Raw genomic sequence first — 18,588 nt, forward strand, 5'->3', positions numbered from 1 at the left:
ATTTGAGCAAGCTCTTATTGCACTATAGTCCTCCATGTCCGCTGTGTTCGCAAAACTGGCAATTTGATAATATATAGAATATCAAAATCAACTGCGGATGGTAGATCCTTTTCCTATTTAGCGCCTAAACTCTGGAATAACCTACCTAACATTATTTTGGAGGCAGACACACTCTGTCAGTTTATATCTAGATTAAAGACCCACCTCTTTTACCTGGCTTACACATAACACACTAAAACATTTCTAGTATCTGAACCCGTTAAAGGATTTTAAGGCTGCATTAATTAGGAGAACCGGAACTGGGAGCACTTCCCATAACACACAATGTACTTGCTACATTGTTAAAGCTACAGCCCTGAATGTCAGCAGAGTCCAGGACAACTAGAGTCCCAGAGACAGATCCACAGTCAAGACCTTGTCTCCTAGATGGCCACCGGGACAAGTCCACAGGAAACAGATGATTCTTCTGCACAATCTGATTTTGGTGCAGCCTGGAATTGAACTGCTGGTTTCCTGACTGAGCCTGGATTCATCCAACATTTTTTTCTCCATTCTGTCACGACTTAATTGCACAGATACTATTTAAACTGAACTGAGCTGGATGATGACATCACTGAATTCAATGATGAACTGCCTTTTTGCATTTTTGTCTATTTTCCTATTTAATGCTTCAGTTTCTTTGTCACAATCTGTATTGTTGAAGGCGCTATATAAATAAAGGTGACTTACATGTAAAATGTGTTGCTGTCTGAGAAATTGAGCGGTATAAAACTAACTTAAACTACTCTCATTATCCTAATTTACACAATATATAAAAAAGTATAAAAAGAGTATATAAAAAAATAATACTAGAAATTGAAAATACTTACAACATCCAAAATATTCTCTTCCATGTCATAGACAGTGCAGTCCTGTGCATGAATGAAAGAAAAATTGCAGATCATTGAAACTGCTTTGAATAATACAAATAAAAAGTTCACATTTAGGAATGCTGTATAATTGCTGAGCTTGACACAACAATAGTGAATGACCTCTAGCCTAAAATAAACAGCTTTCAGCCTTGAATTACATCTCCATGTCAAGTCCGAGACAAAATAATTACACAAGACATTGTGGGAGTATACCAAAGTAATGAACAGTAGGACAAGGAAACCCAGCATCTGGTGCATTAAGGGTAGAAGGGAGAGATATTACGTTTTTAAATATTTGAAGGTTGCTGGACCGTTGCTATGCCAGCTTTGAAGGAATAGTGCACCCAATGATAATCAACACTTGGACCACAAGTCCAGTTATAAGGTCAAAATGGTCCATACCTCTTTTTCATAATCAGAAATCAAATTTGAAATTCTCTGAATAACTAATTAGTCATTTAAAACTTTAAAATTAGTCACTTAAAAATCTAAATGTATAATTTACATTTACTCATTTAGCTGACGCTTTTATCCAAAGCAACTTACAATTAATCTTATCCACTGCGCCAACCCCACAATTACATTTAAAGCTGCGGTAGTGACGCTCTAGCGGTTAATAAACAGAACTGCTTGCGAAGAACATCGTAGCCGGAACTACTTCTCTCTGTTTATGTCTATGAAGAATCACAAAGGTACTGGGTTACTCCGCCGCGGTACCCCCGAAGCAATCTAAAATAGTCCGAATATAAACACTTATTATAGGTGCACCCTAGTGATTCAGGACAAGCCAAAAACACGGTTTGGAAAATGGATTCATGGTGTACTCGCTTATTATATACATTTTTCTACATTTTGAACACAAACAAAGTTACACAAAGTTAGCAGCTCTGATTGGTTATTTTTTACCGGGAGCGATGGAGTTTCTGCAAATGGCAATAGGACCACTGGGAGGAGCCAGAGGAGCTTGATTTTTTTCACAGATTATCTGTCTCATATTCTACTGTCAGGACATAATGACAGGTTTAATAAATATGTAAAAAAATATTTTTTTACAAAAGTTCCCTACAGCACCTTAAAATGATGGAAAGAGATTTAATAGACACATTGTTGGACTTGTTTTTTCCACTTAATGTGACACTTTAGGAAGGTAATCAAGAGGGAAGTTTGTGATAACTTAATCTTATTTCCAAAACTAAATATTTAAACTAGGGCTGTCAAAAATAGCGCGTTAACGACGTTAATTAGTTGTTTGTCGTTAATTACGTCAAATTTTTTAACGCATTTCACGCATGCGCAGTGTGACAAATTATTTAGGTCAGGAAAGTCTCGTCGATCTCTGAATTCTCAAGATAGTAAAAAAACAGCGGCGAGCGCTGCGACGAAAACACAGAAGAAGCTTAAGGTTTTACCCCAGTTACTCTCAAATACATTCATGCCAAGCTCGATAAACAGAGACGACTTTGGTAGTTGATACGCTGGAGCTTCTTCCTGTTATAGAGTCCTGTGTTTCACAATGCCCATGCGCAGAACGCCTACATGCAATGCAGTGAAAATTACAGCTGTTTGAAAAAGCATTTGCATTTTTACTTGGTTTTACTGGCACTTGAAGCCTTCAGAACGTGAAAATATCGATCCTAAAGTATTGTGGCAGAGCAAATGAACACCTACTAAAAACAAGAGTACCCAGAGTGCAGAGGGCGCATGTTTGTGTTTCTGAGTTCATTCTTTCGAGTTTCTCTATGCATAATTTCATAGATATGTGGCTATATTTAACCACTGGTTCACCTAAAACTCTTACACTATCTGTAGTTAAATGGCATGGTTTGATATAGTGCTCAGGTAAATTTGATTAAGTAAATGTTAAACTTTTGAAATTTAGAAAAAAAGAACCACATATTGATGAATCAATACATGAAAATTATGTATCTGTGTCCTGTTATTTATCTTTTGGTACGCATTTCAGAAAAAAAAAAAAATGGTTAGGATTCAGGTGTAATTGCAAATAGTGATTAATCACGATTAATCCACTGAAAATTCTGATTAATTTGATTAAAAATTTTAATCATTTTACAGCCCTAATTTAAACTTATTTCATTATTTTAGATTATTGGGGGGTTGGTGGTCTGTTGTCATTTGTTACCATAAAAATGCCTGGCAACACTGCATCGCTGGCACTTAAACAGACAATAATCAAAAAATAAAAAGAAAACAAGTTTGCACATTCAATAAGACAAACATGACCCCAAAACAGAGAAATCATGTTTTACAAATATCTACATGTCTTTCTCTTTTAAAGTTTATACTATATGTAGTGTATATAATGTGTTGCATTTGTAGATGTTATTATAGCATGGTTCTTAATACCCCACCGAGACCTCATTAATTTTCAAACCCTAGTTTCAGCCATGTTTATAACACACAGAATACATAAAATATGGTGTCTGTCACGGGTCTTCTGTCTGTGTGTTGTGCTTTTTTCAGCGGCTTGTGATCAGTGCAATCAGTGCTGATCTGGAGGTTGGGCTGCGCTGGTCATTGGCTGCTTCTACCCTACCTGTCGCTGATTACCCCTTTCCTTTATATTCCTCTTCCGTCTTGTCCTTGTTGTGAGTAGATTGTTTTGTGTTCTATTTTTTCATGTTCTCTCCTCTCTGCTTCACTCAACTTTCAGGTTGTTGGTCCTGTGCGAGTGTTGACTTTTGGGCAATCTTCTACTCCCTTGCTCTGCATAACATTGCCGACTGAAGTTGGATTACCCCCAAAAACTGGCTCGCTATTTTTTGTTACAGTTTTAGGTTACACTTTATTTCTATCCACTTTGGACATTCTACTGACTGTAAGTAACTTTGTAACTACATGTCGACTACATATCAACTAAATCTCAGAAATTTGCAACTACATGTCTACTAACTCTCAGAGTAGACTGTTAGGGTAGGTTTAGGGTTAGTGTTAGGGGTAGGTTTAGGCTTAGTATAAGTTGACAATAAATTGACAAAGAAAGTGTTAGAAGATATTAAGACAGACAGTCTACTAACACTCTACTACCTGCTAGTTGACATGTAGTTGCAAAGTTACTTACTGCTAGTAGAATGTCTAAAGTGGACTATCAAAATAAAGTGTTACCCAGTTTTATTTGTTTTGATTACCTTTGAAGAATAAACTTTCTTTGCATCTAATCCTCTGCCTTTGAGTCCTCTTTCCTCATTGACCCATCACATAATTTACTCTCCACAAATTACGGACACAGCAGAGGAGGATGAGATGTGGGGACCTTTGATGCAGCAGGGTGTTCTACTGGGTCGGCATCAGGAGGAGATTGTGGCTTCTCGCTGCGCATACTCCAAGATATCTCCAGCTTAGCCAGCTGGCTGAACGGCTGAATCAGCTAAACACCAGCCCTCCCGCAGCTCCTATAGTAACCCCTCCTCCTGACCATATTGGATCTTGTAGCCATAGCACTGAACCACGGCTAAATCCTCCTGCTCCTTATTCAGTTGAGCCTTTTGTCTCAATGCTCTCTGACATTCTAGCTGCCGCCTTCCTATTGAGCACAGCTGCTGTTCCTCCTTTGAGAGTTTCTTGAAGGAACCACCCAAAGTGTTTGATCACTCGGCTCAGGTAACTGAAGCGGCACGAGCCCTGGCACTGCTGTGGCGAGGAGAAGGCTCAGTGTCCAGTTACTTGACTGAGTTTTGCATGCTCGTGGCATTCTGTAGCTGGAATGAAAAGGCTCTTTGGGATCACTTTCTCCACGGTCGTTCTGGTCGAGCATGTCAAGGATGAAATTTAGGCACCGCTTACTACTCAAGGGACAGGGGTTCTTCTTCATGGAGAAGGATGGTTCGTTGCGCCTCTGCATAGAGTATCAGGGGTTGAATGACATCATGGTGAAGAATTGTTATCCTTTGCCATTGATGTCATATGCCTTTGTGCTCCCATCTTAATGATGTTGCAGGGGCTTACCATCTTAACAAAGTTGGACCTCCGCAATGCTTATCAATTAGTGTGAATTATGGAAGTGGATCAATGTAAGACCACCTTCAACATCCCTATTGGACATTTTGAATATTTAGTCATGCTTTTTGGGCTCTCTAACTCTCCGGCGGTCTTCCAGGCACTTGTCAATGATGTGATGAGACATTTTTTTTTTTTTTTTTGTTTATCTGGATGATATTCTAATTTTCTCCCAGAACGAACGCGATCATGTCCAACACATGAACCAAGTGCTCCAGCGGCTCCTATTTTAACTACACCTGACCCATCCCGTCAACTCATGAAGGTGATTGGGGCTATTTTGTCCCAAAGATCAACCTCACATGAGAGAATACATACCTGCACCTTTTTTCTCATTGTTTGACCCCCCTCAGAATGGAATTACGACATTGGGAATAAGGAGTTACTTGCTGTCAAGATGGCTCTGGAGTAGTGGCATTACTGGTTAGATGGGGTGTGGGTCATTTTTATTGTTTGGATTGACCACAAGAACCTTGAATAGATCTGCACTGCCAAGAGACTAAATTCTCGTCAGGCTCGCTGGGCATTATTTTTTGGTCAGTTTAGGTTTACCATCTCGTACCATCCAGGGTCCAAGAATAAGCCCAAGAGTAAGCCCAATGCGTTGTCGCTGATCTTTGAGGCTGAGGCTAGTTGCACCCTCCCCGTACTTATTTTGCCTCCCAAAAAGGTTGCGCCAGCGGTCACTGGGGGGGGTGGAATCCAGGGTCTGTGTGGTGTTGTGCAACGATTCTACACCCGCAGGGTGTAAGCATGTAACCACAAGCAAGGAAGATAACATAAACGAATGCTGGAGGCCAATTTAAAAAGAGCATCCTGGCTTGTTTAATGAAACTTTAAACTCAGAACCTGTGACTGATGTGCTGGGGGGTCTGCTTATTACTGTCTGAAGTAAACCTCCCAAAGCAAACACTGTAAGACAATATTTGGTTAGATAACTAGCTGCAGTTTCCAGATTTCCAGCTCCACTGAGAAATGCATGAAAGCTTAAAAATTAGCATGGAGGGTGAATTAGCATGTGTCTATACTATTTGAAGGAACAGTCATTGTGCTTACCTGTTGTACTGTAGTTGTCAGTTCCAAACACAACTGAATGATTTTGTTCTTGGTGGAGGTAAAATCACTGACCTCTGTCAGTGGAGTTCTGCAGACAGAGGAAACAAAGGTTAAAATTAAGGCTGTGAATCTTTGGCAAGGCAGCGATTCATTACGATTCATAGGTTTTCGATTAGATTCAAGAATGATTTTTGCAAATTTAGAACGATTCAATTCGATTCGATTCACAATTAAATTCGATTCGATTCGATTATAACGATTCGATTCTGCATTCTTTAAGTGCATTCACGGGATTATTTAAATGCTTCTACTAAATTCTTTAAATGCTTAGTCAGGGGGCAAATTACAGTAGATATATGGTAAGAGAACCATAGGTTAGAAAAAAAAAAAAAAAAACAACCTTTTGTCCATTGTTAAATGCTAGTTTAATGATGCGACATGGCATACGGAAAAATGTACGTAAGCCAAGTTTTTAAAAAAGAGCTTTAAGAGTATTATGTATAAGCTAACATTTCGTCACACAAGGGGCGTAGCCATAATTTCAGAAGTGACAGAAATGTCAAATACAATCATTTTATGTATGTAGCCTATATAATAATAATAATAATAATAATAATAATAATAATAATAATAATAATACATATATATATATATATATATTATATACTAGGCTACATTTAATTAGCAATTATTTAAATTTCTGCACAGAATAAGGTAGAAAATATACTTTATAGTTTCTGTACTGTAATAAATGTCAATTAGCACTGCATCATTCATAAATTGTTTTTTTTTTTTTTTTTTTTTTTTTTTTTTTCATCAGTTCATTCTGCTTTTATTCAGTTTAGCTGCAGATATAGCCTGGCACATCTATGAGAGCGAGATCGCTTCTCTTTCATTGTGAAAACGTCTTCATCTCTATTTAACTTTTCCTCTCCATCAGCAAATGATTCTGGGAGAAAACTTGCCAGATGTCTGTTTGCTAATGAAACAAACGCTACTTTCATGCATCTGATTATCAGATAAATCTTTCACTCTTATTTCAAGGTCGTTGTTAATGCTGCGGTTAATTTTAAAGGTTTCCTTCGTATATGCGATACATCTGCATTGTTTAAAAACATTTATCATTCAATGGATCTGTGCGTATGATTTAGACACTTACATTTCTGCACCGTCCATGCAATAAATACAGCTGTCGACGGCTTCGGCACTGGCCACGAGTCCTATAGATCACACGTCAGCTGCGTCAGAGACGAACGGAGCGCGAGCGCAATCCTGTCTCATCAGGCGTTAAACATTGGAGCGCGTGAAGGACAGGTAAGAGAAACGATTCACGAACACTCTTCAAGGTCTCAATTAATTTGTGCGTGTAGTAATTTAATGTGTATACATTTTGAAAGCATTGAATCGCTATAGAAATCGCGATTCATTCGATTCTTAGCATTTTTAATCGATTTCTGATCAAGATCGGGCGATTCACGATTCAAAAATCATGTTTCAAGATCGATGCATATGAATCGACAGGGTTTGTAATCGATGCATCGAGAAAACGAGTGAATCGTTACACCCCTAGTTAAAATACATTACAGCATTCATACTGTATAAAATATCTAATTAACACCAGGACAGGACAACAAGCTCCCTGTGATAGGTTTTCTTATGTGGCCTACAATAGCAAAGAATTTCCATCACTGTGTGTCTGGAGTTTGAGTCTGTGGTCATAAAAACTGCAGCTGGAATTAAACACATTACCATGTCAGCTCCCTATGAAACCATTAAGCACAGTCAGTTTCCATTTATTTTTTCCCAGACAGATCAGAACAATCACACCATGTAACATGAGAAGGTTTCTATGTGGTTAAGGCAAAATAATAAGATTAATAAAATCACCAGTAGCTTAAACTTTAAAGGAGTGTTCTGAGTTCAAAGCCGACATAATTTGTGTCACAATATCCACATTAAATTGTGGTTACAGGAAGGCACTTTATATATATATATATATATATATATATATATATATATATATATATATATATATATATATATATATATATATATATATATATTGGGTGTATATATACAAAATCTAAAAAGAACAAAGTGATACTGTACTTTTGGCAATTTCTGTGTCACTGCACCAGGGAGCTCGGCACAATGAAATCTCAAAGGGTTGAATTACTTCAGCATTTATGAAAAATGCAAGATACTGGGACAATAGCCACAATTTTGATAGGTAGCCACAATTTCTCCCATTTATATATATTTACAAGTGGACCTCCTCCGTTATACAGTCTCAAGTCAACTCAAATGGAATTGTGTGAGGAACATTTGCGTGGTCCGGGGAAAGTTGCCTGGCTCATTTTTTGCATCTGTTAATTTAAAAAAGCATATTGGAGTACAATTTAAAAAATACTATTTCAGTCTTTCTTCAATATTTCTTGTTTATTTATAATGTTACTTGCAAGTTCCTTGTAGATATTTGTGAATTTACTAGCAGTTTCTGAGAGTGAACTGTTTCAAAGTAAATCATACACCAAATTGGAAGAGCTTTTTGGTTAACAAAAATCTCTCCATCATGATAAAGATGTGGTTAGCTGTGCACAGAGGGGTTAGGAAAGAAAGCCAGATTGTATCTGGTTTCAACTGTCAGCCCTGTCTGGAAAAATATAAGTGCTGCTCATGCAAAGTCTTCGCAATGAAATATATGTCCTTACAGAGGGTTAACTTTAAGAGTAAAATCCCTTTATAAATCATCTGTGCACAAAACACCAGAGCCCTTTGCATGCTATACGTCCCCATTACATAAATAAAGAAGCAACAGAAACAGAAATAAGCAATATAAATATGTAAAGAAATGATGAATAGGGATGGTTGAACCTGTCCAGCCATGCCAGGAGACTTTTGGCTGCTCCAATAAGTTCAACCACAGAGGAGAGGAATTGATTTGGGAGCTTGCTAGACGTGTTGCTTTCATATGTAGGGCTCTTCCTTCGTTCTGATGTTGCAGTGTGAAGGCTGCTGGTCACAGCTCTCATCTTTAGCATCAGGTTCTTCAAGTTGTCTGTCTCCACACCATAGTTCTGAGGAAGAAGCAGAATTATATATTTTCTGTAAATTATATATTACTGTAAAACACAAAGCATACTTGCGCATTATGTGTGATGTACTGTATATGTGGCAGCAACAGCACTCAACACTGTTTGGAGAGGATTTGGGACGTACACACATAATGCGTACATGTATTTAAACAGTTGAAACAACACAACTGACAGAATTGAACAGAATACAGGGGCTTGAGATATGTTTTAGAATTTTTTTTTAAACAATTTGTCTTAAATACATTATGAGAGATACTGTAGAAACAGGTACACTGACCAACAACTGGTAATTTTTCTGTATTTTAGTACAAAGGGTTGGTGGTTCCCCTGACTGAGAGCACAATAAGTTAATTTTTTTGGATGGATATGAACACCCCTTGCTCATGCGTTTCATGATCTAAATAAATTGGACTTTTTAAAATTGCACATCCCTATTTAGACTCTAAAATTGTTTGGCATAATGTGTGCTGCGTAATTGTTTGGCGTAATGTGTTGATTTAGCTGCTAAAATTAGTCTAGAGTTTTCCTCCTGGTCTGGCAAATCTTAAGATTGCAAAAGTACCGCATCTAAGCCTAATACCCACTAGAATATCTGATATGGTCTAGAAGTGATAGAAAAATACTTATACATTTTCCATCTGCATATTGCCTTCCGACCACTGGTGACGGCAGCACCGGAGTCTTTGTATTTTAAACTCATATTGACAACTCATGAATATGTTAATTTTAGAATATATGGCCCCGGTTTCATTGACTTAAGCCTAGTCCCAGACTAAAATGCATGTCTGGGCTGTTTTAACTGAAAGAAACTTGCACTGACTGATCTTAAAATATGTCAGATTCATTGTTTTGTCTCAAGATGCACACCAGTAATGTTTTTATCTAAGGCATATTTCTAAAAACTACTTATATGTCCTAATTGAAATAGTATTGCCTAATCCTGGCTAAACCTAGGCCCTGTCTGTGAAACTGGGCCATGGAGTTCTGAACATCAAAGCCATAATGCTGCACAAAGACAAACATATTTGAATTTGTGCTCTGCATTTAACCCATCCAAGTGCACACACACAGCAGTGAGTAGTGAACACACACACACACCCGGAGCAGTGATCAGCCATTTTTTGCTGCGCCAACCGGGAGCAGTTGGGGTGCGGTGCCTTGCTCAAGGGTCTCACCTCGTGGTACTGAGGTTGGAAGACAGTGCTGGTTATTCACTCCACCCACCTACAATCCCTGCTGAGACCGAGGCTCGAACCCGCGACCTTCGGGTTACAAGTCTGTCTCTATAACCATTAGACAGTGTTATAACATATAGCACAGACAGTAATATAACACATGTGTTTTAACTCCCCTAGATGCTTTGAGGGTTTTTATTTACCGAATGATAGGGTTACTTACACCTGTCAGGGATTGTAGGAAATGAGAGATTGATTTCATCAATCATGGCATAGACAAAGCTCACAGTGGATATTCCCACAGATGGGGCAGTAATTTGTTTCCTGTTCAGCATGAAATAGACTTCAGGACACCCCTTTAGGGAGAGATCTGGTGCTGGTAACACATTGCACTTTCTGACTTCAGTACTTGGCCTGATTGTCTTTAATATTATTACCAGAGCTATGAGACAATAGGAGACTTTTTTTCCATCAAAGAGGCTGCTGTGAATCAGGAACAAAACAGATGAATACTATTTTGGGGGATGATCTGGGAAAATCATTAAGTATCTCATTCTAAATCATGAATTCTACAAGAATACTTACTGTGAGGCACTTCACATAATGTTGACTGATATATTAGATATTATTATTTTATAAGATTTCATACTTTCATATTGATCCACTGCTCTCTAGAATACTTGATCAATTGATCAATGTGGTCAAGTATTTGGAATAGTGCCTGTAAAATTACTTATGCTTTTAAAAAGAATGGTTCTTCATTGATATACATGGTTCTATGAAGAACCTTTGACATTCATGCAACCATTGCACAAAAATTTTTTTGTAGTAGATTTTTCTTTTCTTTTCTACATGTATCTAAATTGTTCTTCACACCCAAAAGAGGTTATGGATTTTTAAGAATAAAACTGGCTGTTGTCCCAGTTTGTACCATTTAGATTCATTATTATGTCAAAATGCCCGTCTTGGTAAGTATCCTACAGCAGACATAGCCGGCTGAACATAGGCCTACTGTATCAGTGCACTGAATCAGTGCATTCTCTTAAAGTGACAGTTTTTATATTGATCGAACAGCAACAACAAAGAAATCACTCACTGCCCTTGATTGAAAACCATTTAGTAGCTTTAGTAAAGAACAATCTTTAATTTATACAGTGCAATATGCAATGCTGTTTTACATTTGATTACTTTATTAAGTTTCTGTTCCTAAAAACTAATGGTATCTTTACTCTGCTATTGTATGTATTTGTGATGTTGCTTGTAGTTACAATATTCTAACTATTTAGATTGTAGAATATTATTTTTTTTAAAGTATAGTTTTTCCATAAACATAGCACGAACTGTACCAAAACCGTGAAACAAACCGAACCATGAAAAGGTTGAACCGTTCCACCCCTAATGCATATATATGTGTATATATCATATATACAAGTTTTAAAATATGAACCTACAGAACAACAAAAAGGTCAAAACTGAGGATTTGAGGCCATTGCCTTCTTTTGATCCTAAGAGTCTGGGCCCAATTATAGCATTCAGTGCTGGACACTGGGATGTACTGTATCATTTACAAGCAGTGGCATGACCATCTGTCAAAGCAACCAACAATTTCTAAGCATGTCCATGTGTTCAGTTCAGGTCCCTGTATGTTCTACCCCCCCCCTACAGACACCAAAGTCTGTCCGAGCTATCTTGTTTTCTTTTTTTTTTTTTTAAAACATGCTGTTACAGCATTATTATTCCAAAAACCATGTGCACATTACATGTTTTTCACAAATGTGTGGATGAATGTTCAAATAGTATGTGACTAACTACCTATTTGTTTTTATATTAGCAGGACAACGGAAGAAAATAATAACATTGATTGATCAATATTTGTGGGCCAGGATGTAAAGGCCTTTAGAAAATATTAATAAAAGGACTGCATACAATCAGTCATACAATTATACATTTTATAATTGGCATGCCTGTGGGCTACCTCATTTCGTTTTGTTTTTGTCCTTCTGCCCTCTTGGCTTGTCTTTATGCTCCTTTTTTACTAACAATGCTGAAGGTTGAGTGACTACAGCTACAATGCCTGTCCATTTATGAGAAAATCTGGAAACTTCTACTTCATTTTGTCAAAAACCAGCTATACATTTCATATCTGCTACAGCTGGGAGTCTCCCTCTCCAAACGTCAGCCTCGAAGCAGGACTTCATCACAAAATTTATGAGAAAGTCTGGAAACTCCAACTCTACATCTGTTTGTTTCCCTGCCTGGGGTGCTACGTTTGGAAACTTCCCTGTTCAAAGACCAGCCTCGAAATAGGTCTTCATAAATTGACGAAAGTCAAAATCTCCTTTTCCCATTTTCCATTCCCCTGCTCAAACACAATTCCCATATTGTTGCATAGGTTTCACGGACAAAATATCCAGCTGACAATAGCGTCAATTGTTTTGGACTCACCGTGGTTCGTTTTCCAACAGTCTGTTTGCCATAGGTGCATTACAGGTAATATGGTGACTTTATCTTTGTCTTTTAGATCTAAAGACTTGTAATATGAACGATAATGCACCAAATGCACCAAGGACGTTGTTTGTCACTTTAAATGTGCTGTCAAAATGTACATTGTACACATACACTCCTATACATGAGTTTTGCAAAATGTCTCAACATGGACTTAAAGCTGATATCTCTTAAGTTTATTTGTTTTTGGTTAAATAACATTTTGTTATTTTAATGTGAAGTCATTTGACTCATTGAAATGTTTGTCTGAGAATGAAATACAGACGTTTCACGTCTGATCACTGAGGCGCCCTGCGATTCACTGAACGAGCCGTTTAACATTAAATCTGCACTGGATATTAATATCCAAACTATAGTGAAAAGACTATTAATTAGCACGGTAACAAGATCGGCAGTTTAAGACATTAACTTGTTAGCACAAAACAAAAGATACTTCTCTTTTTTATATGAATAAGGGGTAACACTTTAGAATAAGGTTCCATTAGTTAATGTTAGTTAACTACTTTCGTTAACATGAACTAAGCAAGAACAATCCTTCTACAGCATTTCTAAGTCTTAGTTCATGTTAATTTCAACATTTACTAATGCATTATTTAAATCAAAAGTTGTGCTTGTTAACATTAGTTAATGCACTGTGAATTACCATAAACTGACAATGAATAACTTTATTTTCATTAACTAACATTAACGAAGATGAATAAATACAGTAACAAATGTATTATTCATTGTTTGTTCATGTTAATTAATACATTAACTAACATTAACTAATGGAACCTTATTCTAAAGTGTTACCGAATAAGGCTTTATTAGATAAATCTAAAACATATAAACTAATTTAACACATAAGCGCATGCACTCACACATTCACACAAGTTGAAGGAAGATAGAAAGTTAGGAAAGGATGAGTTTAAGAGAATGAAAATGTGTAGTTTACAAGTTTACAGCAATACATGAAATTGCATAGACATGCCTTCAATCACTTAATTAACCCTCGCATTGAGTTACTGAATGAGGTTAGAATTATATTAGATACACCAGTACAAATGTCTGGAGGAGTTAATTGCATCTCCTGTGAAAATGGGGTTCCCTTTATTTTCATTGAAAGGGAGTTTCCCGACGTCGCTGATTGGCTGGAAGTTCAGTAGTCGAAGTGACATCTTGGGAAGCCCGTGGTTGGGCATTGGCTGACGATGCGGAGTTGTGTGGCCTGGTTGAAGTTGAACGGGCACTCGAGGTCAGACTCGGAGAAACGGCGTTACAAAACTTAACTCAGAACACGAAACTCTCAAACGGAAAAGAAGAGAAACTAAAGTAAAAGAACAGAAGTAAAGTTTGAAGAGAAGTGTTGTTTGTTCTCATCGTGGCTAAGTAGCAGCAGGTATACAGGCTGAAGCACGCTGGTACTGCGCTCAAAGAACGCTAACAGTGATGACTAAAAGCATGACTAAAAGCAAAGCTACAAGCTAAAGCTAAAAGCCGGCATGACTGATAGCAAAAGCAAAAGCAAAAGCTAAACGCAAGCTAAAAGCTAAAACCAGGCATGACTAATAGCCACAGTTAAGAAGCAAAGCTAAAATCCAGCATGACTGATAACAAAAGCTAAACGCAAGCTAAAAGCAGGATTTGGTGTTGTCCTGAGTATTTAAACTGGCCTTTTGGCCACACCTCAAATGTTGTCTTGACCAATTAGATATTTTCTTTGCTCGGGGTATCATAAATCATATGTTATCTTATCAAGCACATGGTCCGAATTTTCCTGCTCTTACAGGGTATAATTTTGGACATGATCCCTATAACAAGAATATGATACATTTGACAAATAACTGATGGTCAGAAACATTTTAAGCAAGCAAATTGAAACACAAACATACTTAACATGAATATGAATCCTTAAGCTATCCCATAGTTATCAAAAGACATACACAATAAGTGATTATAAACATGATAGTCAAATGTGTGGGTTACATATAAATGAATATGGAGTTAAGCGATGGACTGCTAGACTAAATGCCATTTTGATAAAGTCTATGACTGTTCCTAAGTGTTTTGAAATGCTGGCTATTGATTTAATGTTAGGAAAGATTTTAAAGATTATTGTGTTTCTGCAAATTTATCTCAAGTAATACATGTTCCCACTCGTCCAAACGTAAAGGACTTAAAAAAAAGTCCACTTTAATAGATTTGATCTTAACTAATAACCCAGATAAATGCACACAAATTGGTATTTTCTCAAATGATATAAGTGACCATTGTGCTGTTTGATTGATTAGAAACTGCAAACTTAAAAACACAGAGCCACGAATTATGGAGAAAAGGTATTTCAAATTATTTGATCAGCAAGATTTTATCCATAATATTTTTCATTTTGAAGGTTTGTTTAATTCCTGATGTGGAATTGGCATGGTCATATTTTAAAGATTCATCTGTGAGTATTTTAAATAAACATGCACCCCTGAGAAAGTTCAAAGTAAAGGGGATGAATAATTCCTGGTTTTCTGATGTATTATCCACTATTTTGCATGAACAGGATTTAGTTGATGATATTGTTAGTGCTATTGACTGTAAAGAATCCTGTGTAGCATTAGTTATTGATCTTTCAAAAGCTTTTGATACGGTTGATCATGCTATTTTGTTAAAACGTCTGTAGATATCAGTGTGTCACTTGTGAAGGCATTATATCAGGGGAGGCAGAAATAATGGTTGGAGTCCCTCAAGGTTCCATATTAGGGCCTTTGTTGTTTACAATCTAAATAAATGATTGTGACGAGTGGGGCGGGGCCGAGAGCCATGAGAACGGAGCAAGGTCGGTGGAGTGATTGTAAATGAGTGACACCTGCCCAACTCACCGATCTCGTGTCCCACGGAGGAGATTGGAAGGAAACAAATGAGGAGAGACAACAGTGAAGGACGAGAGAGGACCAGGCCTGGATTTTATTTTTGGTTTGGTTTTGTTTGTGCGCGGCAGTCATCCGCGAGGGGCTTTTACGCTGTTTTGTGTTTATTATATTATTAAAGCATTATTTGATTGTCTGCCGGTTTCCACCTCCTTCTTCCCATCGCCATCGCCCCTCGCAGGCCGAGGGGTACTCCCGAGACTGCGCTCTACAAATGTAGATGTAGCTGTACATCTCTATGTTGATGACACTATTATATACAGATCAACATATGAGGCATTAAATAAATAGCAGGATCCTTTTACAGTTTTGCAAAATAAAAAATTACTTAAATTAAAATTGGAACTTAATTCTAAAAATCCAAAATTTATGTTATGTACTCATTCTAGGAATGTACAGGATTTGCCTCAAATTATTACTCTATATGACCAGAAAATTGAAAGAGTGTCATGTTATAATAACAGTTTTTTCTTAGATGAAAAGCTCACTTTTAAACACCATGTAGATAGGTTGTTAAAAAAGCTGAGAGTTAAACTAAGATTTTATTATGTAAATAAGGCTTGTTTTAATTTAAAGGCAAGAAAGGAACTTGTTGCTGCTACCTTTTTATCTGTTGTAGACTATGGAGATTCTGTACATGCATGCAGCAAAGTCTGTTTTACGTTGATTGGATTTTGTATACCATTCTGCCATACCATAAACACTAAAGCTGAGTATTTTACACACAATTATAGTTTTTATAGTTTATCAGGTTGGCCTCCACTCTCAATTCGTAGACAGCATCACTGGCTTATTTTTATTTATAAGGCAGTGCTAAGACTGTTGCCTTCTTATTTATCAGTTTTCTCTTTTGTAGAAAACAATAGATACAATCTTAGGTCTAATAATAGCATTCTTTTTACTACACCTGAGGTAAAATCTGAATATGGATAAAATTGCCTGCCATTACAATGCTCCTTCAACCTGGAATGCTTTGCAGAAACAGTTGAAAATAAGCACTGCGGTAGATAACTTTTGACCCTCTAGCGGTTAATAAACAGAACTGCTTGCGTCTTGCGGAAGAACATCGTAGCCGGAACTACTTCTCTCTGTCTATGAAGAATCACAAAGGTACTGGGTTACTCCGCCGCGGTACCCCCGAAGCAATCTAAAATAGTCCGAATATAAACACTTATTATAGGTGCACCCTAGTGATTCAGGACAAGCTAAAAACACGGTTTGGAAAATGGATTCATGGTGTACTCACTTATTATATACATTTTTCTACATTTTGAACACAAACAAAGTTACGGACCGCAGCTTTGATTGGTTGTTTCTTACCGGGAGCGGACGACTTTCTGCAAATGGCAATAGGACCACTGGGAGGAGCCAGAGGAGCTTGATTTTTTTTCACAGATTATCTGTCCCATGTTCAACTGTCAGGACATAATCACAGGTTTAATAGGACCACTGGGAGGAGCCAGAGGAGCTTGATTTTTTTTCACAGATTATCTGTCCCATGTTCAACTGTCAGGACATAATGACAGGTTTAACAAATATGTAAAAAATATATTTTTACAAAAGTTACCTACTGCAGCTTTAATGATTTTAAATAGTATATAGGCTGCTGTTCTGTTTTGACTCTTGTATGGAGCTTCATGTAGCTGAAATAATGCATGTAGTAGGATGTCTTTGTTATTTTGTTATTGTTTTATATTTTGTTCGTTGTTGTATCTGACTTTTGTGGTATGGTTTATGTGGTACTGATATTTTAATTTGTAATTTTGTATGCTTTGTTTGTTGTAGATGACGTTTTTCTTTTCTTTCCTTCTTCTTTTTTACATTTTTAAGTGCTGCCTTTCTTGGCCAGGGACCATTTGAAAAAGAGACTATTGTCTTAATATGATTTCCCCTGGTTAAATAAAGGAATAATAAATAAATAAAATACATGAATATCTGTGGGATATTGCTCAAAGATATGTTTAAAAGGAATGAAATTCCTGAAATTTACTTTACACTGTGTCTACACTGGACATGAGTTGTGTCACACCGTGCCACAATGCAACAGCTTGAGGCTATCTATACTGGATGCAATAAAGCAACAGTTGCAAACATTTTGAACTTTGTATTGTGTCATAAGTAGAACAAGGCATCAGTTTATTGTCAGGGATTTGTCATGTTGTGCTGCATCCAGTGGAGACAGCATCACTGATTATAATGGTTGCTATAGTATTTAGTCACTTTGCTCCAAGCTATGCCACTTGCGTACAGTGTAGACACAGTATGTAGAAACTAGGGATGTCCCAATCAGTTTTTTTTGTCCCAGATAAGAGTTACTGAACACTGAGATACACTGAGATATTTTGTCGATACAAAGTCTCAATCCAATACTTTTTTTCACCTTTATTTGTATAGCGCTTTACAATACTGGTTGTGTCAAAGCAGCTACAGTATCAAACAGGAAAATAATGCAAGAAGACAATAACTGGCATTTTTCCAGACATTTGAATTTTACTAAAGGAATTTATGTTTTGTCATGATCTCAGAGGGATTTGCCTAGGCCTTGTTGTCCTGGAGCACTTGGCCTTTATCCGTTATCTTGATGTTTACTCAACCCTTTTGTTTACCCTGTTAACTAATTCTCCCTCACCTGCACCCTGTTTTGTACTCATTATCTACCCTTAATCATGCCGTGTTTGCTGTACAGTGTCAGTCCGTAAGCATTACTTTCAGATATCTGATCATCTCTGTGCCTTTTGTGTTTCTGAATCTGTCTTATTTTGTTTATTTTTCTAGTCAAGTTGGCCTGGTGTTCCTGTTTTTGTCATCCCTACTTTTTACCCGCCAGCCCCTCTAGGATTCTGGTCAGTTCTGGAAGTGAGCGAGACCAGGAGCGCTGTCTTGAGAGACAGGAACTTAAGCTTGACTGAATCCAGCGGCTCAAAGGGACCCCTCTGAA

At 37.2% G+C, this 18,588-nt stretch overlaps 1 protein-coding gene across 4 annotated transcripts in view; it reads right to left on the reverse strand.

Moving 5' to 3' along the window:
* The window catches only part of LOC128031481 (connector enhancer of kinase suppressor of ras 3), a 129,930-nt gene that overhangs the window by 75,957 nt on the left and 35,385 nt on the right, over positions 1–18,588 (reverse strand). For all 4 annotated transcript variants that reach the window (XM_052619775.1, XM_052619776.1, XM_052619778.1 and 1 more), the window contains exons 3-5: positions 8,856–9,058; positions 5,982–6,069; positions 870–911 (exon numbers count right to left, since the gene is read on the reverse strand). In XM_052619775.1, coding sequence (XP_052475735.1) covers positions 870–911; positions 5,982–6,069; positions 8,856–9,058 — 333 coding nt within the window. The remainder of the gene's footprint in view (positions 1–869; positions 912–5,981; positions 6,070–8,855; positions 9,059–18,588) is intronic.

The sequence above is a fragment of the Carassius gibelio genome, chromosome A17 (genome assembly GCF_023724105.1).
Source record: "Carassius gibelio isolate Cgi1373 ecotype wild population from Czech Republic chromosome A17, carGib1.2-hapl.c, whole genome shotgun sequence".
Lineage (NCBI taxonomy): Eukaryota > Metazoa > Chordata > Actinopteri > Cypriniformes > Cyprinidae > Carassius > Carassius gibelio.